Source organism: Simochromis diagramma, unplaced genomic scaffold (genome assembly GCF_900408965.1).
Source record: "Simochromis diagramma unplaced genomic scaffold, fSimDia1.1 OVJJ01000321.1, whole genome shotgun sequence".
Taxonomy (NCBI): Eukaryota; Metazoa; Chordata; class Actinopteri; order Cichliformes; family Cichlidae; genus Simochromis; species Simochromis diagramma.
In genome coordinates this window covers 1,154,761-1,177,476 of record NW_024386772.1, presented here as the reverse complement: position 1 = coordinate 1,177,476, position 22,716 = coordinate 1,154,761, and the positions used below count along the sequence as shown (strand labels likewise).

At 44.8% G+C, this 22,716-nt stretch overlaps 3 protein-coding genes across 6 annotated transcripts in view; 1 reads left to right on the top strand and 2 right to left on the bottom strand.

Annotated features, from left to right (window-relative positions):
- LOC120739717 (xylosyltransferase 1-like) overlaps nucleotides 1-8,827 on the top strand; it is a 40,489-nt gene extending 31,662 nt beyond the window's left edge. For all 4 annotated transcript variants that reach the window (XM_040041590.1, XM_040041598.1, XM_040041605.1 and 1 more), the window contains exons 9-11: nucleotides 1,752-1,947; nucleotides 3,088-3,424; nucleotides 4,910-8,827. In XM_040041590.1, the coding sequence (XP_039897524.1) occupies nucleotides 1,752-1,947; nucleotides 3,088-3,424; nucleotides 4,910-5,232 (856 nt within the window). In that variant the 3' untranslated portion in view covers nucleotides 5,233-8,827. The remainder of the gene's footprint in view (nucleotides 1-1,751; nucleotides 1,948-3,087; nucleotides 3,425-4,909) is intronic.
- Nucleotides 8,828-9,283: 456 nt separating this feature from the next.
- On the bottom strand, nucleotides 9,284-14,920 carry kat8 (K(lysine) acetyltransferase 8). The gene is made up of 11 exons (XM_040041726.1): nucleotides 14,476-14,920; nucleotides 13,913-13,987; nucleotides 13,606-13,784; nucleotides 13,480-13,533; nucleotides 13,229-13,393; nucleotides 11,304-11,393; nucleotides 11,089-11,229; nucleotides 10,909-11,002; nucleotides 10,044-10,194; nucleotides 9,606-9,760; nucleotides 9,284-9,456 (listed from the first exon to the last, which is right to left on the bottom strand). The coding sequence occupies exons 1-11, from the start codon at nucleotides 14,789-14,791 to the stop codon at nucleotides 9,392-9,394; spliced, it is 1,485 nt and encodes a 494-aa protein (XP_039897660.1). The 5' UTR covers nucleotides 14,792-14,920; the 3' UTR covers nucleotides 9,284-9,391.
- A 1,217-nt stretch (nucleotides 14,921-16,137) lies between these two features.
- On the bottom strand, nucleotides 16,138-21,610 carry rnf25 (ring finger protein 25). Its single transcript, XM_040041738.1, has 10 exons — nucleotides 21,488-21,610; nucleotides 21,190-21,261; nucleotides 20,143-20,239; nucleotides 19,819-19,886; nucleotides 19,661-19,730; nucleotides 19,497-19,568; nucleotides 17,930-18,076; nucleotides 17,766-17,855; nucleotides 17,541-17,678; nucleotides 16,138-17,146 (listed from the first exon to the last, which is right to left on the bottom strand). The coding sequence occupies exons 1-10, from the start codon at nucleotides 21,508-21,510 to the stop codon at nucleotides 16,487-16,489; spliced, it is 1,437 nt and encodes a 478-aa protein (XP_039897672.1). The 5' UTR covers nucleotides 21,511-21,610; the 3' UTR covers nucleotides 16,138-16,486.
- Nucleotides 21,611-22,716: the final 1,106 nt, after the last annotated feature.

Below are 22,716 nucleotides of genomic sequence, written 5' to 3'. Positions count from 1 at the left end.
AGTCTGAATTTCTACCAGTCCAACGATACTTGGAAAAAATAAATAAAAAAATAAAACAGGAGGAGTTTTTAAGGAGTTTTTTTAGGAGAATGTAGGTTTAAGTTTTTAAAAATATTTTTGGAAAAAACTTTGAGTAATTTGGAGCCATAATCCAGCAGCTGCCTGTGACGTTACAGTGCAAAGCAGGGAACTCCAGGCCTCGAGGGCCGGTGTCCTGCAGGTTTTAGATGTGTCCTTGATCCATCACAGCTGATCTAAATGGCTAAATGACCTCCTCAACATGTCTCGAAGTTCTCCAGAGGCCTGGGAATGAACTAATCATTTGATTCAGTGTGTTGACCCAGAGTGAGATCTAAGACCTGCAGGACACCGGCCCTCGAGGCCTGGAGTTGCCCACCCAGCTGTACAGTAATGCTTAAAGCGTTTCCTGTACCCACCGTTTGCACTGAACACAGACAATCTGTGGAAACGTCACGGGTTTTCCTGCACATGAAATGTCAGATGATCACCAGACTCATTAAGATGAATTTTTATGGATAAATAATGTTTGAATCAAATGTTCATTTGATCCATTCTGTAGTTAATGGGAAAACGTAGGATTAACATAGACTGTACATCAAAGACGGCTGTCGAGAGCAGGATGGTTACATTTTGAAGGCCCAGCTTCAGCCCTGCTGGCTTTTTTCACAGACAGAAATTGAGCGGGTGGAGTGCCAGATAATTAGCCGGCTTGGTTAGCAAACTGCATTCATAGACTATGTGGGCAGACACGATACCTGCTAATTAGTGCTGAATAACATCCAATTAAAATCCTAGAATTTCACACATCAAAACTGGAGCCCAGACTTCTCGGGTGGCATGTCAGTACAATTAACTGCACAGCAGGAAAAGTATTGGTCAGATGATTGTATTACAAATGCTCCAAATACTCCAGAGGTCCAATTCAGGGAGTCCAGTGAGGTGAAGCTTCACAGCTACAGTTACTTGTGCCATCCACCTGACGGTCAACTTAGTGAGATCCTTAAAAAGATCATTTTATTTAATTGATTAAATTAACAAACATTTTTGTGTTAGTCTGTAAACATCTTATCTGTAAAGTTGGGTATTTTAAACCGACTCTCTTTGAGACTGCCTCTAGTGGACGTTTGAGGAACTGCAGTTTGATACATTGTAACAAACTGCACTTCCTGTCCAAAGCATCATGTGTTCTCTGGTAAATGTCCTGTATTTGTATAGCGCCTTACTAGTCCCTAAGGACCCCAAAGCATCAAAGTCATCCACCCATTCACACACTGGTGTGTGACCACCACCAGTAGGCAACGGGTGAAGTGTCTTGCCCAAGGACAACGACCGAGACTGTCCAAGCCGGGGCTCGAACCGGCAACCTTCCGATTACAAGGCGAACTCCCAACTCTTGAGCCACGATCGCCTCTGATACTAATAAAATAAGATATTTTGTCTTGAAGGATAACACGGGTAAAATAAAGATGTGTATTCAATAGTTTTATTTATATGGCGCCAAATCACAAAAACTGTTGCGTCAAGGTGCTTCATAGTGTAAGGTGAGGACCCTTTGATCCACTTGGTGAAAGTGGGAAGGAAAAACTCTGTTTTAACAGGAAGAAACCAGGCTCAGAGAGGGGCAGCCATCTGCTGGGACCAGTCAGGGGAGGAAGTTGTATCTACTTTATTGTATATGTGATTTAAATATGCTTTGGGGCTTTTTTCCTTTTTTTTCTCTCCTTTCTCAGGTACGTCGGCGTGAGTCACCCGGTGTCTGTGCACCTTTACTTCCTGTCCGACCAGTACCAGGGCTACCTGGTCCATCATGTGGCTACCAACCAAGCCTCTAACCAGTTGGAAACCCTGGAGACCTGGGTAGCCGCCAAAGACCACTTCACCCTGACCAGCTCTCCACATGCCGCTAACAGGCTCCAACACATCCAGGTCAGACTTGTGTCTTTATGAGGGCTCTCTTAACTAAACATAAACCTGGACATCGTTCTGCAGTCACCGTTTTGGGTTTATTATTACCTCAGTTTACATGCATTAATATATTCTCAGTTACAAAAATGTCCCAGGATGCTTTAATGTTTTGAAGTCTAAGAAATGATTGATCCCTGCAGGGAAGTAAAAACAAAGACTAAAAGCAAATATTCAAAAATTAGAAAGCAGGTAAATAGAAAAACGTGTAGGTGAAAATACAAAAATTTAGAGTGAATCTCCAATCTCACAGGATTACAGAGAAACGAAAGACAGCAGAGACGTGAACAAGAGCATCCCACACACGGCCGATGTGACTGTGACGGTTGTACCACGCTGGGACTCCAACAGTTCAATATTTCTGCTGCAGAAATGTTAAGTTGTGCTTTTATGACCGGCTAGAACAGGTTAATTAAAGCCAACAGTGAACGCTAACAGATCAGCCCCCTGCAGTGACGCTGACGTATTCTAGAGCAGCTTTCACACATTTTCAGGAGAAACCAGTCGGAATGCTTTGTAAAGTTTTCCTTTGTCACAAGACAAGAGCCAGAAGGAAGCGACATCACGTGTAACAGTGTGACGTAAAGTCTATAAAAACGAGTTCTTGGATAGAAGGAGGTCACTGATTGTGCGAGCTCGATCTCATCGGCCGGGTCAGTTCAAAGCCGGGGCCCTGGTGGCAAAACCAGCCAGCTTTAGATTGGATCAGCCACGAGGGACCAGCCTGAAGCTCTGAGGCCCAGGAGTCGACACTTCTGCGGTGTAGCTTGGGGCCAGACACGACATGCTTTAAAAGTGATCAGTAAAATATTAAAGTGAACTCTAAAAATATACAGGAAGCCAAAACCGGCCTGAACTAGTACTGAAACCAGTAAAGAAGCTGAGTTGGTGCATTCTGGCCTAACTGGAGGTGAGAGAGTGACTTTTTGTTGATGCCAGAGAGGAGAGAGTTGGAGGAATCGAGCCTGGAGAACAGCTGGTAGGCTCCTATCAGTAAACGCGTCTCACGTGCACCTTTCTCTAACCGATGTCTAAACTCTGTCAAGCTGCAGCGCGTTCGTATAGACAGCTTTAAGAGTCGTCTCTGACCTTTCTGCTGTTCAGGTGGGGACCGACTGGGATCCTAAGGAGCGTCTCTTCAGAAACTGGGGGCGTCTCCTGGGGCCAGAGGACGAGCCGGTGGCCGTGCAGCGCTGGAGCCGGAGCCAGAGCAACCTGACGGCTACGATTGTCTGGATCGACCCCACCAACGTCATCGCCGCCACCTACGACATCCTGGTGGACGCCTCCGCTGAGGTCACACACTACCGGCCGCCTCTCACCTCCCCGCTGAGGCCCGGCACGTGGACACTGAGGGTGCTGCACCACTGGAGCCCGCTGGGCCAGACCAGCTTCATCGTGGCTCCTCTGGAGTTTCACAGGCAAAGGCCGATACAGCAAGGTGGGTGATCGGACCTCATCCTGCTTAGAAGCACGAGTGCAGGGTTTCCAGGAAATATACAGGACCAAGGCAGCTCTACCTGTAAAGAAAGAGTGCAGGTTTAAAACCTCCCTGAGATGGGAAGTCTCTGTGTTGTGCTTGTGAGTCAGACTTGGACTTTTACACATCATTGCAAGTTTTCTCATCTGTAAACCAAGTTTACAGCCTCATACTTTAGTAGAAATTCATTGGTGGTTAAAAGAAAACGTGTGTTCTTAGTAATCAGAGTACTTTTATCCACTGGATTCATTTCACTTACATGCACAGCGAGTTATTTCATTTCATTTATTTATAAAGCACATTTAATAACAGGTTGGGCTTAACCCTGGCACAAAGTGTCGGCCTGCAGAAACTCTCCTGGAAACAAGTGTTAAAACTATATGCAGGATCTTCATACTTGTTCATGTCAATAGCAGATAATAGCCAGTACTTAAATTACACAGAGCAGAGGCCCTCCTGTCACAGCTGTCAGCACCATGCAAACATATATTTATAGTGTCGTATCCAATCGCCCTCTCGCGCCCACACGGGGTCACCTCTGTCCGAATTAGCCTGCCCCGGGTTAACGCTCGGTTTGTTTGACCTCCTCGGGCCATGTGTGGGTATCCAGGGGATAACTGCAGGACTAAGTAAAGCTCGGTGCACGAATAGACACCGAGGTTTTACAGGGCGCTGCTATGAAGTGCAGGTGGTGCGTGACGCGATCCGATCGGACTGTTGTTGCACAGGCATCTGTAACTGGTGGCTGTACTTTAAAATAACAGCATTCACCTCCAATTAATTTAGAGAAGACTCCTCAAGCTTCTCGCTAATGAACTATTCCACCAATAATCATTCATTACATTTAAGCACTTTATTAAAAAGTTAAACAGTTCACAGTAAAGTTTGCAGCATTTTTGTTTGAAATGTCCACTCCTAGCATGGTTTTTATAATTAATGATAAACTAAAAACGTTGAGTGGTTTGGATTTGGTCAGATCTGTCTGCACAGCCCGTCTGAGGCTTTGCTGCACATGCACAGGACTGCGGGTCAGCAGGCTTCAAAAAGTGGCTTGTTCTGTAGTGAAACCAGCATTCCCTGTCATGACCAGCAGGGGGCGACTCTTGGTTGTGAGACTGACTCTGAGAAAGACCCTTTCCATGACTTGAAGCAGAAGCTTACAGAATGCGAACCTCGTGTGCAGCAGCCGTTAGTTTCTCACTCAGATCCTACTCTTGCTTCCAACTTTTATATACAGTCTTTGGGCCGCGGGGAACCAAAGAAACCTGAAAACAAAATGAAATGTGCGTCTTTGTTTGGATAAACATTTTCTGTGCTTACTGTTGTTACTTTTGATTTGTTTCCTTATTTCTTACCTGCGTCTTACGTAGACGATGTTACTTTTTGTGGCAGCTCAGGTCCCAGTTTAACTCAGACTTTCTTTGTCCTTCTGCTGTTGGACTCCAGAGGACGCTCTGCGGCTGCACGGCGGACCAGCCAAGAACTCCTACATGGAGCAGAGCTTCCACGGCCTCAACCCGGTCCTGCAGCTGCCGGTGAGCCTGGGCGCTGTCGAGGAGGCCGAGGCCAACGCCAGTCTGACGGGGGCGCCGTTGCGTCGCTGGCTGGACGGGCTGCTGGAGGGCTACTGGTCCGCCTCAGACGTCTGCTCGATGGGCCCCAGCGCCTGTCCGGTCATGCAGCGCTGCCGTCTCACCGCGTGGAGCTCCGCCAGCCCCGATCCAAAATCCGAACTGAGCCTGCCCAGAGAGGACGGGCGGATAAGGTAGCAGGCGGACGGACTGAGGGAGGATGAGGCGAGGGAAAATGAAGGAAAACACGGGGCTGACGTCCCGTTTGTGTCCAGTATTTATTTATTTAAAGTCTGTGGGCGTGAACAGAGAGGACAGATGGAGCATCAGAGGGAACAGTGGGAAGAGACACTGAGGAAAATCTTCTCCTTCAGTCCTCATTCGGTCTGCTCTCACTTTTATTTAGGACTACAAAGCTGTGCGTGCTCGAGTGAGTGAGTGAAAGTGTGTTAAGAGTGTTCGCGGAACTTTATACCTCTTGTTGTACGAGTGTCTCCCTGAGTTTAGGGTCACATGCTGAAAACAGACGTGGTTGCTCGTTCTTTAGGCCCATTATTTAAAATCTCCAACGTAAACCTGAATCAAGCCTCAGAATGAGATTTTTTTTTTATGCTACTAGTTTAAAACCCAAAATCAGCGTCTTAAAAAACAAAATCTGATTTAAACCGTGTCACAGGTTTTTTTCCCTTTTGGCTCTGACGTCAGTTTTCTCACTGACGTGCACAAAGCCTGTGAGATAAACGGATTATTTTGAACACTGAATCATGCAAAGCTACTCTGATGGAGTCCAAGAATAAAAATAGAGCTGGAAGGGAGCAGAACAGCCAAATTGAAAGCACAGTATGTGATTTCTGAAAGCTTGTTCTTAATGTCCTGTTGAGCTGGAAAAATTTCTGTTTTTTCTTCTTTAAAAAGAAAAATCGGTTTAAGTAAAATCTAGAAATATTTAACTAATAACTGCTGACATTTAACTGTAAAAATGTTCTTTTTTTACATCAATGCCGTGTCTGTATGAACCATCCACAGAAGCAGCTGTAGATGCAAATCCCACCGCAGCGACCGTATCGATGATTTTGCCTTTAACCAGCTTTCCAGAGATAATGAGCCTGAAATCAGTTCTCTCACAGAGCCAGTTGGGTATCAGGGGAAATTATGATTAATCTTTTAAAGTGATCATTTATGGACAGAATATATTTAATGAGTTTTCTTAAGTTGTTCGGACTCTGTGTGCGATTCGTGTTTTCTTTCTGTGCCATGTCTGAATCCCTCAGACTTGAAGTGAGACGTCCGCGTCCTCTTTCCTTTAATCTGCACACGTTACAAAGCGACAAACTTTCTGCTGTACAAACGGCTACCCGATTAATTTATTCAAAACTTTTTCTTTTGTGTGTTTGTTTTTTACATAAATGGGACCAAAGCCGGAGCCCAGCAGCTCTGAAGGAGTTCTAAGAGTCTGAGCGTGTGGAGCACGAACGTGTCGGTTCTACGCAGGTCTGTGAGGGTTACATTTATTTACGGTTACATTAAGCGGCCATAATGAGTTGAATTTAAAACCTCTGCAGTTTAATACCAAATTCAACTCATTTCTTTTTTTTCTATTCAAACTCAAACCGATTCAGAGCCATTTTTACATCCGGTGTGTATTTTTCATATATCGAGCGAGTCTACGTAAAGCTGTGTTTTGTAAAAACCTGACAGATGATGTACAGTTTTTAAGTTAATGAGTATTAAGATGCAGATGTTTGGACTGTGATGGTGTCGCAGAAGTGGTGGCGTTGTGTGAAAACGTTCCTGAGATGTTCTGACTCTGGAGGACGGTCCCAGCCGAGGGCGTCCCGCTGCGCTTCGCCGCGGCGCCGTCCACGTGTCCGACCAGCCCGTTCCTCCGTCTCCTCTTTGTCGTCGTCTCTCGCTGGGAGCTGTGCTGCTGTGCCTTAGCTGTTCTGTCTTTAGGAAACCCTCCTGAAAGCATCTGTAATGTCTAAAAACTGAAAAATTAAAGACAAAGATTTGTTGTGAATGCCTTACAAACGATCTTGGTGGTTTCAAAGTACAATTTCTAAAAAATAAAAACAATCTCCCTTTAGTTTGTGTCTGAGCTCGTGTCATACGTTCATGTGGCCCAGAGTCGCTGCAGCTTTGTTTACTAATGTTTGTCATTTTATTTTGCTTTTTAATTCAGTTTTGTTTTATAGTTTTTTTTAATAATGTGTGGAGGGCGTGTGTCACACACCAGGTTTAGGAGAATCAGTTACAATAAAAACTGTTACGTTTTCTGTCTGTTTACATCCAGAGTCACACATCCATCAACACCTCATCAGGAACATTGTAATAACTTTATCAAACATATGAAAACTAACGATATTTACTGTCTTTTGTTTTTTTGTTTTTTAATTGTTTTCTAAGTCACAAGAATTGTTTCAGTTTTACAGACTAGTTTTATTTTAACTATTTTTTCCAATCTCGTCTCAGTTGAACATAATGGCCTTGAATGGATCTTCAGTAAAATCAGGATTTGAGGCTTGCTGATTGAAAACACTTGCAGATCTGTGTTGCCCTGTGGAGGCAGGGCGGATGATTGTCTGCCTCTGAACTCGGCCTACAATCAGAACTACAATTCCTCTTCCAGGTACGACACTTCATCATCCTCCTCAAATTCACCACCACTGATACTATTACTGCTGTGCTACAGAAGCCAAGATAAAAATCCTCTCCCTGCCAGAGATGACCTGACTTCTCAGGATCCAGAAGGAAGTGCTGATCCTGATCAAACAGTTTCCTTATTTGCATTTTGTCAGTTTGTCTAAAAAAATAAAAATCCTTTAAAAAATAATAATGTGGGATCAGCTCTCCTGGATCCTGTCATCCTTGGTCCAAGTATCTACTAAAGCACTTTGAATACAACTTCGAGTGATGTTGTTAATAACAATAATCACATGAGCTCCTCGGTGAGGGTCAAATAGCGCACAGATGTTGAGGATTTCAAATCAGCAGTGAATGAAGAACAGCCAGAGGAGATGGCGTCATCACCACAGCTGATCGATGACACACAGCCGGAAGGACAGGCCTGATGATCGGGACCACGTGACACCGATTATATCTCAGTCACATTTATGCTTCAAGGCAGTTTTTACAATTTTAATAAATACCATTTTAATTCATATATTTCCTATTTTACATAAACGATTTAATCTCTTAAGCGTGTGCTGTAGAAATAAAACTTTAAGTTCTTCACAATGAGCAACTTCTTCAAAGTCCCATCAAAACACCAAAGGAGGGAATATTTTTGTGTTTTTGTTATAGCTCATTCTTCCAGTCCAGTCTTTTCGTCACCCGCCTGTAGTTTGTCACAAATGTTGCACCAACCATTCAGTCGGCTGAAAACAGAACATCCCAAACACAGTAAAAGAAAAAAGAAAAGCAAGTCACTAACAGCACTGCTGCCCTCTTGTGTTCAATACTGGTATTACACCAGCCCCGGGACAGCTGGCTGGACGCGTTTGCGTCTCACAAATTAAATCTTCTGCTGCTTTGAGGGCCGTTTGACAAACTACAGCTACAGCCTGCAGTGGAGGAAAGCCTCAAGAAATAAAACCAAGAAAATCTTAATTCATTAAACCAACTGTTGCAGCGACAGCAGGTAAAACTCACCTGTCTGAAAATAACCTTTTCTTCAGCACATCAGCGCGACGGTACCTGAGCACCGAGCTCAGGTGTAACTCATTAGTCCTGATGGCTGCTCCTCCAGCATGTCATCATGAGGAATACCAGCTGATTGGAGCTGGGCACGTGGAAAAAAAAAAAAAAGACTTCAGATGAAGCACAAACCAACCGTCCCGAGCCTGGTTCTTATCAGAGTGGTAACAGGTGACTTTACCTGACTATATAAATCATATTCATACATCCAGGGAGGCCCCGGAGATTCAAACCAACAATCTCATGGCTCACCTGATACAGACATGAAACCAACCTCTGAGCCTATGAAAGAACAAAACCTCAAGTATTTTTTTAAACAAAGTAAAGAGACTACATGAAACATTAGAAACCAGAGTGAAGTGTGATCACTGTTTAGTTTCCTGATGAGCGAGAAAGTGACTGAAAAAGAACACAAAGGTTTTGTTAATTAGGACGAGTTTTTATTCGTGAACATCTTCTGTTCCTAATTAAAGGAATATTTCATCCTTGCAGCAAGTATTTCGTTTCCTCAGTGATGTTTAACGTATGTAGGAATCAGATCAGGAGACGAAGCTTTATTTTAGAGATTTATTTAAAAAAATACAGACAGGAGAGACTAAAAATTATGTACAGTAGTGACACGAGCGCCCGGCGGGTGATCACGCGTCGGCGGCTCCGTTCCTCACTTCTTGGACAGCTTGGCCTGTTTGTTTTTTGGAGGCGCCCACTTTAAACACATCGTGTCCACTGAGAGCGAGACAAGAGAGACACAATCACACCCTGACGTTAGCAAATCAGCTGCGGGGTAAAAACCCGACGAGAATCCTGGAGATCTGAGAGCCTGACGCCATGTTTGTGATAAAGTGAGAAGATTTTTGGAACATCTGTGCAGGTACCTGTGATTGGTGGTTTCTTGTACTGGGCGCTCTTCAGGTGCTCCTCCACCAGTTTGGGCGTCACACAGATGACGTGCTGACCTTTCCAGTACTTCACCATGTTGAGCGACTGCAGCGTGCTGATGATGTCACTCTGTGTGATGCTGGTCATCTGGCTGGGAGACGCAGACGGACACGAAGGTTAAAATCAGAGACGGCTGCGAGTTTGTTTTTTAATTCCAGGTTTTGTTTTTAAAAGTTCTGATCAGAAACTCGTCGAGTACCAAGTTTCACATCAACACGTAAACTTATAAAAGTTTGTCTGCTGTAAAAATGAAAACAGCAGAGCTTTCGCACCGAGCGCATCTCTGAGCTGCCAAACAATCGTTTCATCTTTTCGGTTCTTAACCTTCACAGCGTCTACAAAACAAGTGGAAAAGCACGTGTCTGCGTGTCTACCTGAGGTCTTTGATGGACAGCGTTCCTCTGAAGTCCCTCAGGATCTCCAGCAGGACCCAGGACCAGTAACTTCGGTAGCTAAGCTTCCCCAGATCAGAGAGCGGCTTCTCCGGAGACCCCACTGTGTTCTCCAGCTTAGACAGCTCATAGCCTGCAGCAGAAACGGACGATATCAGAGCTGCTGCCAGCGAGCGTCTCTCCTTCAGTCACTCGCTCTGTTGGTGTCATGACTACACCCCTGCCATCCATCCATCTGCTGCACTATTCCCATCTCCACTGTATTTTACTCAACATCTGTTGTGTTTTGTGTGCTTTTGCAGGGTTTTTCTATTTGCTCGTGTTTTCTTAAGTTGGAGTGTGTTTGATCTCTTGGGGCCTCAATCCACAAAGCATCTCTCTACAGGAGACAAAAATCTGATAATTTAACTCAAAAATCTGATATTTTATAGAAATTCAGATCTGCCAAACAAACACAGCTTGGAAAGTTACCAGGCTGGAGGACACCTGGATCAGCTTGTGATGCCATTGTGAGATTAAAACAGTGACTCCTAATTTATCTTTTCTCAGTCTGATGTACATTCATTCATTCATTCATTCATTCATCCATGTGAAAGCTGAACCAATCACATCAGCTCTTTGGTGGAGGCCAGGAGTTGCAGATTTACTGACTTCCTTTCGGTTTTATTATAAATGTGAAACAACTTATTTGTGTCATCTCGAGTCCATCTGAAACTCCCAACTTAACATTTGAAATCCTGTTTCGCCCTGAAACTTTTTCTGCAAACATCTTTAAAAAGCTCTGATTACAAACTCCAGGCTCTGGTATTCCAGGACGCTCCCTCATCATTCATTCACTGTCACTTACTGAAAGCTATCAGGAACTTCCCGTAGCCTCTGCGCTGGTAAGGCGGCAGCGTGAGAATACAGGCCACGTTATTCCCGTCTGGAGACTCTTTCTCCTGAAAAATGAAACCACAGAAGTCGTGACGATCAGTCAGAAATGAATACGAGGAAACGACCTTTGAGCCGCGCGCTGAGGACTTACTTTGGAGAAGTAGCCGACGATGTGCGCTCCCTGTTTGTTGACCTCAGTGAGGATGTAGAAGATGAAGGGCTCCACATCAAAATAAAGCGTCTTGTGGTCGAGAAATAATTTGGCCAGTAGACACAGATTCTGACAGTAGATCTGCAGACAGAGAGCGACAGTCAGCAGCAGGAACACCAACCCACGTTAGCAGCTCGGTGTTCAGCCGGGCTCACCTTGTGGTCTCTCCCGTCCACCTCGTACACAGATATGTTGCTCCTCCTGTAAATCTCTTTGCCTGGAGGCTGCCTCCACTGACAGTGTGACTGAGGAGGAAAAGGTCAAAGGTCAAATAAACACTGCAGTTTGATTTAACGAGTGAAACATACATACGAATAAAATTACATATTCATTTGTTTTACGCCTGAACTGCAGCTTTCACGAGACTTTCACACTGGTGGGTTCGATAAACAGCAAAGTCTGACACTTTTATTTAATAAGGACAGTTTATGTAGAACAGCATTAAAATATTAGATCTAAACATGCTGAACTGTAGCAAACACAAGCTGTGGATGTATGAATGAGGCAGGTAACAAAGACGGAAACATCAGAGTGTCGTATTTCTTCCATTGAAGGATTCTGACGTTTTCCTTCTTAACATGTCTTGTGCATGTGTGCTAAGTAGCTGTTGAGCTCTAAACCTCAAAGATTCCAGTAAAACACGAAGCTCTGAGCAAAAGAACAGATTTGAGGCTTAGCGATTAACCTCAGGGTTAACCGTTTCAATCCAAGACATTAAAGCTGAGGTGGAAAAGTGTGGATTTAAAGCAGCGCTTTTAAACGCGACCTCTGTCTCAGTGCAGCAGCAGGTGACAGTGAGTGTGAGTGGTAGTGATTTAGTGGTTTCATGGTGGTGAGTTTTGTGTGCTCAGCGGCTCTACGGCGTTACTGACAGCTGCCGTGCAGGTGAAGTGACGGGACGCTGCTGTCACGAAAAACATGGATTACACCCGGACAGACCCACAAGTAATTAACATCTAATGTACCCGAACACAAAGATACGTGCTGGCATACGGAGACGCACCCAGCTTTGGTTTGTTAACAGCAGATCGCTAAAGTCAAAGATGCATCACTTCAAGGCTTTTTTGGTTTTTGTGGAGAAGCACCATCACACCTCTCTCGCTTTGCTGAGCGGGGATGACTTTACTTATTTTGTGGCACCAGGTAGGGCTGTGCGATATGACCAGAATCTCATATCCCGATATCAGACATCTATCGTCCGATAACGATATAAATCACAAAAATGTAACATTTTCTGTAAGTTCTGTGAATCTCGGGCAGCTCGACTTGCGGGAAGTGTTTCCAGCTGCGCGTCATGTAGCTGGAGTCGAGTGTTTTAACCGATGCATGAAACGATACATCTTTAGACATAAGTTGTAACGGCGCCGTTTTCTTTGTATTTATTACACGGCGTGCTGCGGGGAAAAGCCTGTTCTAACGTTTGAGTCTAAGGTTTCTTTTTTAGCACCTGGCGGCTCTTTTTTACTTCTCATCCGTAAATGATCTGCTCTTTCACGTGATTCAGTTTATTTTGAAAAGTCAACAGGATCTTGAGCTTTATTGTGAAAGGTTTATGTGGAACATAAACAAGCGGACACGCGATGCTGTTACAGTTGTTGTTGCTAACGACAACGCATAAAAACAGGCACTTGTCCGTCTGTAGTGTGGTTATATTAAATATAAGAGAAAGAGAGAACTTTAAGAAACTAATACAGCCACTACAGTGACATCAGAACCATGAACAAATATTGCCGTAAACAGTTTATTTTGCGACACCACGAAACAAACGATAGCGTGAAATGAAACGACAGACGTTTTTATATCGTCATCCGATATATATGGTTATATCGAACAGCCCTACACCAGGCTGCAGCACACAGCACACATTTATCAGATTTGTGAATGACTGACATTTTTTCTGAGTAAAACGAAGGCTGACAGAATCATGACAGCACAACGTTTTAATAAGAATCTCATCAGGCTGGATAACAATCCTTTAACAGTCTTCTGTCTCACACATAAAGCCATCATTCACTGACTCGAACAAAAAAAGCAGTTATGACTCTATGAGACACAAACGTCCTGAACTGAGGTGACTGACCAGGTGATGTCTGAACGTCTTCTCGTACTTCATGTATTTGAGGCAGTACTCGCAGATCCACAGCTTGGGCTGCTTCCCATAATCCTCAGGAAATGGTGAGAAGTACCAGGCATCGATCTCAAAGTTTCCTATCTGGATCTTATCCACATACTTCACTTTGGTGATCTGAAAGTGAGGGAAACAGTTAGCTTATTGACCAAATACTGGAAATAGTGAAAAAACGTGGAAGAAAAGTGGTTGTGACTACACACCGCCTCGTGCTCCTTCTCCAGTGCAGCTGTCGTTGGGTCCATCTCTGCGTATGTCTGCAAAGAAAAGCTCCATTAGAAAACTGTAAGTTATGCAACGCTCCTGGTGTTATTACACACACTCTATACCTTCTGCACATGGTTGATCTCATCGTGCTTGCGCTTCTGGTTGCGGGTGATCTTCCTCTCAGGCTGGTCACCCAGATCTCCAACGCCACCGATCTCTGTGCTCTTCCTAACCGCGTCCTTCACTGTCTTGGTAAGTGCCAGGCGAGACTTACCCACCCATTCGTCCAGCCGCCTGTTGACTGCACGAATCCCAGAGAAAATTAGATGTAGATACAGCAGCTGGATATGAACGTTTAGCATGAATTAAACAGAAGAAACATGCAATATAAATCAGAATTTAAAAATATTAAAGTATTTTTGTACTTACACCCCACATAGTGGACATAAAACTCTTCTCTGCCCTCCTGTTCGTTCAGTCTGGACTGAATAACCTCTGCTGTGTCTGTGAAAGGAGCAACAACCATCAGCTGGTGCGACTCACGCCAGTACAAGCAACTTCCTGCCGAACTCCCTTCAGATTTCTGGGACTTAAATGCGGGCTTGCCTTCATTACCCATAAACTTTGTATAGATTTGGCTGTTAAAATCTCACCTTATGTGTATCGAGACGTCATTTAATTCGGCAAACATAACTAAACACCTTAGTGTGTTTATTACGTTTCAATGCTAACTTTTAGATGTGAGCCGTTTGTTGTTTAAAGTGTCACTGTTTAAAGATCCATAGAGAATTTTCTAGAAAGCCCTAAAAATCTTCAGTTAGTAAGCGATCGCTGAATCAAGTTTTTGGACCAAAGCCGTTTGGGACTTTATGCGAGTCATTTAGATTTTTAACTGTTTGATGGCAGTTTTTCACCAAAACAAAAGCAATAATAAGACAGCTAGCATGCCAACGAAATTGAGAAGGGAAAAGCAGAACATGGTCTTTACTCACGCCATGTCTTATCGGCTCTTTGACATAAATACGTCTCTCCGATTGCCACCGACACCTCCTGCTCCCTGCCACCGAGCACCCCTCCTCCATCCGGGATGTGCTGACTACTCGAACTCCCGGCCTCTCTGGAGCGGCCGAGGGCCTCCGCTTCATCCTCCTCCCCGCCACTGCCGTTGGAGGAACACGCAGCCGGGATGCTGCCGTCCAGCTCACCCCGCTCGCCTTCCATATGACTCGAATCCATGTCCACGTCCATCGTGGGCTCCGAGTCCTTGTTATTAGCGTAGCTCTTGTGAAAGTCGCTCCCGCCAGTCATAACCTCCGAGGTTTAAAAACAGCCACACACCTCTGCGTAGTTTAAAGAGGGGCTTAACAGGACAAACTGCCAAGATGGCGCAGGTTACGACCCGCCTCTTTCACGGTAAAGTAACTGCATCTCCCATGATCCTTAGCGCTGTGACGTTGGCGATTTCGCCTCACTGCTTAACGGCTGTTTTAAACACATTTATAGCCAAAAGTTGGTTTTATATATATATATATATATATATATATATATATATATATATATATATTGCTTTTGCTTGCTTTTGCTTAAATCAAGTCTCAACAAGCGAATATTCATTAGAAAATTATATATATATATATATAATTTTCTAATGAATATTCGCTTGTTGAGACTTGATTTAAGCAAAAGCTCAGGAATAAACTAAAAGAGATGGTTCATAACTCCCCCAGGTTGAAGTCTGTCATTAAAATGTGGCTGCAGTACAATGGAAGAGTAGCTTATTACTATTATTGGGTTTTCTTTGGGGGGTTTGTACACCTTTTTTTTTTTTTACACTTGAGTTTTTTTACACTTCACATCAGTTTTTGATTTGAGGTAAATAAATACTTTAATTAAATGTAATAAATGAAATGGTACCAAGTGATCGTGTTGTGCATGCAGTTTTAAATTATAGTACCATATGTTTATCAAACTGACATTAACAGTGAAGTTTATGTTGATAAGTCCTGCTCAGTGACTGCAGATCTGTTCACAGATCTTTTTATTCTTACGTTTGTTCCCTGTTTGCTGAGCAGAGTAAAAAAAAAGCTGAGTGAAAATCATCCTCTCAACTGCCGGGCCATGGAGACAAACACATCACAGCAAGATGTCAAGCTGGAGTTCACCTAAAGTTTAACATTCATGTGCCAGAGTTTCAGAAAGAGTTTGAGTTTTCCAGTATTGCCGCACTGTTGGTAGTTTAAGGTGGATCAAAGTTTTGCTGCATATTTTAAAGGCAAAGTCAAACTATCCTCTTATGCTTCTTAAAACTCTTCGTTTGCCCACTGTTACCCTCTGGATTTGACATGCGCTCGTCTACCTGCCACTATGCTTTTTAAGCCAGTCATTCTACATTTGTTTGCTTTGATGCAGATGACACACTGCTGTATGTGTCAGTCTAATGCGACAATCTGAGAAAGATGTTCGATCGAGAGGTGTTTCCTATCAGGTCTCAGAGTCTCTGGAACCATCATATCTCAATCCAGGAGCCCATCAGCTCTCACTGAGGTGTTTCAGAACTTTAGGTCAGCCAACAGACATCCAGTTAATGGACATCAAAGGCAGACTTCCTGTTTGGTGCAGCAGGCATACTAACACAGACACTCAGCCTCTCTACCTTCAGTTTTCTCTCTGGTACCTGGTTGCAGCACTTTAATGCAATATCAGTATATCACAGAGGGTCCACATACAAGTTATTTACTGTACTGAGAGAAAAACACCAAAGCTGCCATCCAGAGAAATTTGGATTTGTACTTCTTTTAATTTATATAGTGCCACAACATAAAGCAACAACCACCTGGACCCGATAGCGTGCGTGAAAGTGCGTACCAAAGCGCAGGGTGATGGCGATGGACAGGAGGATGGGACACTACAGTGAACGTCTTTTCTGCTGCAGGACTTTGATCTATGCACACTGACAATGGAGGCACATGTAAGTTTGTTCATTGGCCCTCCTGTCGCCCTTTGTCATAGCACCTCCTCTCTTCCCCTCTCCACCACCTTCTGCTGGAAGCCCCTGCCGTGACCACGACGGGGACCGCCTCCTCTGCCGCACAGGTTATTGGCTCCTCCTCTGCTCCTGGAGCCGCGATCGTCCCAGTGGTGCCGTGCAGGTCCAGCAGCCCCGGAGTGTGGGGCAGGTCTGTAGTGGCCTCTTCTCCGTCCACGATGGCCTCGACTGCCTGCAGAGTCTGCAGCATCTTTTGGGAACTCTGTTTCCAAACCCGACTGACATGTGGGCACCTGCGCCTCTTGTTCCATTGCCTTGACACCCCCGTCTGTCTTTGAGGGACATAGTTCTGGGTTTCCTTGCACCTGTTGGCCACGATTACCCTGAGCTTTAGCTTTTGCTGGCTTCTCAGTACAGTCTGAAGACAGAGAGAGTTTGTCCAGGTCCTCTGTGATGGGGGCGACTCTCTCGTGATGGGGTCTGGACCTTCCTCCTCTTCTCTGCCCCCTCACCTGGTGCTGATGCCTCTGTCCCAGAACAGCTTTACAGTGGGAAAGCCCGGGAACAAACTGGTCTGCTGTGTCACCAGTTTCAGCAGGAACGTTAGAGGCTGAGGAGATTGGAGGGCCTGGAGGCTCATCGGCATCCAGATTTCCATTTTCAGCAGCAGGTGGAGCCTACGAATGTCAAAAAAAATTATACATTGAATACATTCAAAACATCGTTTAACACATTAAAGTCAACGTGTTCTGCTTATTTCCGGTTACCAAGTGGTGTTTGTTCCTCTTTCTTTAAGGCAACTCTTCTGATTGGCTGCTCCTTTCTCTCTCTCTGCCTGACATGACCATATAAAGTAAATCCCCTCTGGATGACATCACTCAGAGCCAAGAGTAGAAAAAAAACTGTGAAACTGAATGTTTGGTTCGCAAGGATTACTCGGATCTTCTCTGAACTCGGGTATGTGCGGTCAGGGTCACAATGCAATCCTTCGCCATTACCCCCCTTTTACACTCGTAAACGTCCCCGCAAACCACTGCAGACAGGGACCGAGTGCCTCACACACATTCTTACCTCGTTGATGTGGATGAGAAAGCGGTTGGACTCCACTTCGGGGTCAATGATCCCGCCTCTAGACCTCTGACTTTCCAAAAGCTTCTGGAGTTCACGCCACTTCTGCTGGAAGTCTGAACCGATCGCTGCCTCGTCGAGCTGACAGGAGAAACACGAAGCCCGGTAACGTTTACTGGCGACATCAGACAAACATCCGTTAACAGGTGAGTTAAGAACGAGCTTTACCTCGGGCAGCTGAGGTGCGGGGGACGACAGAAGCTGAGTAACATCATACGTCAGAGGCTCTCTGCACACCGGGCACACCACGGTGAGCTCCTGTCAGAAGAATCAAAGGCAGAGTCAGAAAGTCTCAAAGTGATTAATCATCCGTGCAGCTGCTGACGTCTGACCTGGTGGTCCGCTCTGTCTCTGGTCTTGTCCTCCTCCAGCTCCTTCTCCCTCTGCTGGAGCTCCCTCTCAGAGTGGCTCACGTAGCGGCCGAGGCAGTGTGAGTGGAAGTAGTGGTAGCAGCTCGTCTTGGTGAACGTCTCTCCCTCCTGACAACCAAAGCATGAATGAGTTTACTCATGACTCTTCTCTGAAGTCCCGTGACTTCATTTGTATTTGACACAAACAACAACAATGGAGAGCGTTGGGGCGGTGATAAGCACCTGGACTGCGTGTGGAACCTTTTCTCTCACTGCTGGGTTTGATTTTTGTGAAAGAGTCGCCCTCCTGACTCATCGAGCGATGCTCCTGACTGGCCAATCGGCAGCATGCAACCTGCTGATGTCACATTTTCAGATTTTCTCAGATCGTTCGGAAGTAGGTACCAGGTACTAAAAAAGTACCTGAGAACAGGTACTAATGGAAAACCCTAAAAATGAGTCGAGTCGAGCTGATCTGAGTAGATACTATGTCAGGCACCACCTACAGAACAAACAGTCACAAAAAATGTTCGGGCGTCTCTTTCTGGGTCAGGAGTGAATATCCAACACAACAAATTCAAGACAAAAACAAAAGTCTTTGTTCTAATTGTGTCACTTTCACAGAGGCGAGCACCAGAGATGCTGACCTGTTAAACAAGTTGTTCACGTTTATTCATGCCAGCTAACTAGATGATGATGATGATGATGGTGGCTCTCTCTGTGACACCAAGCTGCAAACAAGCGAGGTGGAGAGTAAGCAGATGGTCGCCGTGCTTTAAGCCCCGCCCTGCAGCGCTCTGGTGTAGACACGAGGAGAAGCGTGACACCGTGTTGAAATATAACCGCTCGACCACCATGTTTGACCACGTTCAGCACAAACACCAGGACGCTAGCCTGCACGCTCAGTTATCTGAGTGTTTTGTAATCCTGTTTAATCAGCTGCCATAAAAAATAAACCCCCACAGCACAGATGTTCCTGGTAAATAATTTACTTGTAATTTTAATGGCCCAGTTCCACCCACCCACACACCCAACCCACGCACCACAGGCAGCAGGTACCTATTTCCTGTGAGTGGGCCCTCCACCCTTTTCCCTGAGAATCATAGTGTCAGACATGGAGGTGCTGATTCTCTCTGACAGGTGGAGGTTCTTGTTTGATGAAGCCACAGAACCACGTCATCTGCACAAAGCACAGACGCTATGCTGAGGCCACCAAAGCGTTTGTCCATAAACGTCACAGAACAGGTGACACAGGGCAGCGCTGCTGGATCCAACACCCGCCGAGAACAAGCCCGACAGAGTCCAAACCAAACTCTCGCTGCAGCCGTACGGAGACGGCAATCAGAGGAACAAGAGCAGGCATGGAGACACGAGCAACACGGTCAGAGCTGAAATGACCTCAAAACGCAAGCTGAGGTAAGACTTGGACAACAAAGAGCTGTGACTAAGACCACAAGTGTATAAACAGCCCCGTGGGAAGCATTCAACACAGGAATGTGGCCACATTTAAAGAGGGAACTCCAAACTCTGATGGAGGGAAGCGACTCACCTTAAAGCCGTAGAGACAAATGACACAGTTCCCATGAGGAATATTGCTTTCAGTCAGGATTTCTTTAGCTTTCTGCAGGAGAAAGATCAGAGCAAGACTTTAAGATAAACCCAGCGAAATGACACATTTTATCCTAATGAGAAACAAACAGCACGTATAACAACCTCAATGAGCTGATACAACATGGGCGAACCCAGACAGGACTGAGCCTCGAGCTGAAGACACTTTTGGACACTAAGAGAGAAGAATCAGAGTTTTACACTCAGTGCTGAGAGTTTGTGAGCAGAAGGGACTGACGCTGGGAGATGAGTCACTTCCTCACCTGCTGAGTTTGTCATCAGAAAGCCCGCGGGGGTTCCGGATGGAGATCCCCGGGGACGATGAGGGATACTAAACACAGAAGAAGAAAACACTCATTTCAGTTCAGTGAAAACTGCAGAAAGATGTCAGCTGTTCAATCAGTGCAGAGTGTGATGTGACCATGAACCGTGACCGTGAGATTTGCTGACACCAAAAATGTAAAAATGAGCTTTTTTTATCCCTCACAGCACACGACTGTTAATAAACCGTCCACTAACGGTCTTCTGTGCGTTTCTGTCTCGGAGTTAACAAACGTTTCTGCGAGCTGAGCCGGGGAAAGGCGAACCTGCTGATCGAGGCTCAAAGTCAGCGTGAGCCGGACGAACTGTGAGACGGAGTCCTCGGCTGTGGACGGGTACAGGTCCAGGCTCACCTCCCAGCCCCTGAAACAAAAACAAAACTGCATCACCGATCACAGAACCTCCCACCAAACTCTGTCGAGCTGACATCACTTCCTCCAAACACAGAAGCATTAAAAGAGAGACGGGACACTCTCAGAGTCCTGAAGTGAAACTTTTTAAATGTAAAGATGATTTTTTTCCCAACTTTTATGGGAAAAAAACTTTTTAAACTAATTTGAGGCAAAATCTGAATTTGTTTTAAAGTGAGTTTTACTCAGACTTGTGATTCTCCTGGAGCTTTGGTACGTAGCAGTCTGTGTCAAATATGATCATCAATGCCACAACTCCAGATGTGGTAAACCGCTGGCCACATCTGGAACTCCTTCGTGTCTCCTCTGATCATCGAAAGTAAAATGAATGAAGGCTGATGATTCAAAAGGAATTCTCTAATTCTGCAATTAGAGATTATTCACAAATGGAAAACATTCAAAACATCATCCACTCTTCCAGGAGTGGAGGGCCCAGCACATAGAAACTAAGCCATAGCAACATGGCAAAGCTGCGTGGGAAGAAACAAGACTTCAGGAGCAACGTCGCCTGGACTGACTAGAACAAAGTGCACCACAAACACCTCAGGCCAGCTGTCAGCACGTGGTGGGTGAAGATGATGATGATGATGATGATGATGATTTGAACACCTTGCAGTTACTGAGTGGACCATAAACTCTTCTGTACATCAAAGTGTTCTAGAGTGTGAGACCATCTGACCCACAGCTAAAGCTTGGACCAAACTCGGTTTTGGATGATCCCAGAGCAGCAAATCTCCAAACAAGGAGCCGCAGTGATCCAGAGTCCACACCTCAGGCTGAGCTGGGACCTTCAGAGAGCCAAGAGGACTAACTTCCTCCAAATGATGACATTTAACACCTGTACAAGTCTCACCTGTCCAACACCAACCAGCACTAAAGCTAACCCAGCTGCTGTTAGCTCACCTGTCCTCTCTCGTGTCCACCTGCAGCTCGTCCAGGTAGATGGACTGCAGCACCTCGATCTCAGACTGGACGCTGCGGACAAGAAAACAGCGCAGTTAGTGTGTGCGGCTGAATCTCTGCGACATTTCATAACCGGCTAAAATTAGCGTTAGCATCTTAGCTCGACACAGCAGCAGACCTGCGGTCAGATTTTACTGCGCGGCGGCACCGAGCGGGTTAGCCGCGGGTCACACACACGCGGACACGACATTAGAGAAGCTTAGTAGTCACACTTCACACACTCATCCAACAAACTCACTCGCACTCGGCCGCCGTCATCATGATGCTGTGCGAGCCGGCAACAGCTAGCTGTGGCTAACCGGAGGTTGCGTATACGCAGACCTTTCAGAATAAAAGCATCGCAAAACAGACCGTGCTAAATACAATAAAATGTACAAGATATTTGTTGACAGATTCTCAGACATTTATCACAGAAAACACCATACAATGAAAAACTACACTGAGGCTGTGAAACCTTTGGATCGTAGTGAAAAAAGCAACAAACTTCATCGAACAAAGAGGAAACCACAGTGAGAGAGTCGGTGTGTTCAAAATATGTTTATGAAATAAAATATTTTTTATTTAAAACGGATTCAAAACTCACTCATAAAATTACATTTAAAATTTTCGTTTTACCTTTTAAAACAAATTCAGAAAAACCGAAAATGTACATATATAAACGCAAATAATCCGTACTTATTTTAATCCACAGACTGTAAGTATTGCTCTCTAGTGGTCACAGAACGCAACTGCAATTAATTTAATCTTATTAGTTTTGTTAATCCTAAAATTCTTGAAGGACTTGTGACTTCAAATGTTGAGAAATTCAAGTAACTTTTGAAAATACTAAAATATTGCAGTAATGTCTGCTTAATGGGAAAAAATGTATGATTAAATGATTAAATTATTTTTTAGTAATATCATTACGAAATTTATGATCAGCTGTACTTAATGTAAACTGATGTATGCAGTTCCCCAAATGACCAGCAGAGGGCAGACAACTCTCAAGATTTAATGTATAATGTCAAAACATGTCTTGATGCATCTCAATCATCCAGGAAAGTAAATCTCCAAAAGTTGATTCTGTTCATCTGGACGTAGCGTTTTGTGGGAGAAACGTTTCGTCACTCATCCAGGTGACTTCTTCAGTCTCAGCTGACTGCAGGTTTCCCCAATCTTATAAACAATACATTTGCATTGGAGAATGTCAAAACATATTATTACCATATGTTTATGAAGGAATTCAAGATGATGATAGGCGATTTAAGGGAAAGGTGGGTTCTAAACCATCTGCGCCCCCTGGTGAGGTCTTCATTGGATCCGCTGCAGTTTGCTTACCAGCTTGACATCGGGGTGGAGGACGCCATCATCTACCTCCTGCACCGAGCTCTGACTCACCTGGAGAAGCCTGGAAGCAATGTGAGGATCATGTTCTTTGATTCCTCCAGTGCTTTCAACACCATCCAGCCACGACTTCTGAGGGACAAG

Bases quoted from the DNA above. Each gene is read 5' to 3' on its own strand.
- kat8 (XM_040041726.1), bottom strand. From the start codon at position 14,791: ATGACTGGCGGGAGCGACTTTCACAAGAGCTACGCTAATAACAAGGAC. The intron at 11,394-13,228 runs GTCAGTCACCTC...TTTCCTCCTCAG, and splicing joins AGACGTTCAGACATCACCTG to TCACACTGTCAGTGGAGGCA. The intron at 10,195-10,908 runs GTAAGTGACAGT...TTTCTGCTGCAG, and splicing joins GAAGTTCCTGATAGCTTTCA to GCTATGAGCTGTCTAAGCTG.
- rnf25 (XM_040041738.1), bottom strand. From the start codon at position 21,510: ATGATGACGGCGGCCGAGTGCGA. The intron at 20,240-21,189 runs GTGAGCTAACAG...TTTTTGTTTCAG, and splicing joins GTGGACACGAGAGAGGACAG to GGGCTGGGAGGTGAGCCTGG. The intron at 19,731-19,818 runs GTGAGGAAGTGA...CTTCTCTCTTAG, and splicing joins TCTGATGACAAACTCAGCAG to TGTCCAAAAGTGTCTTCAGC.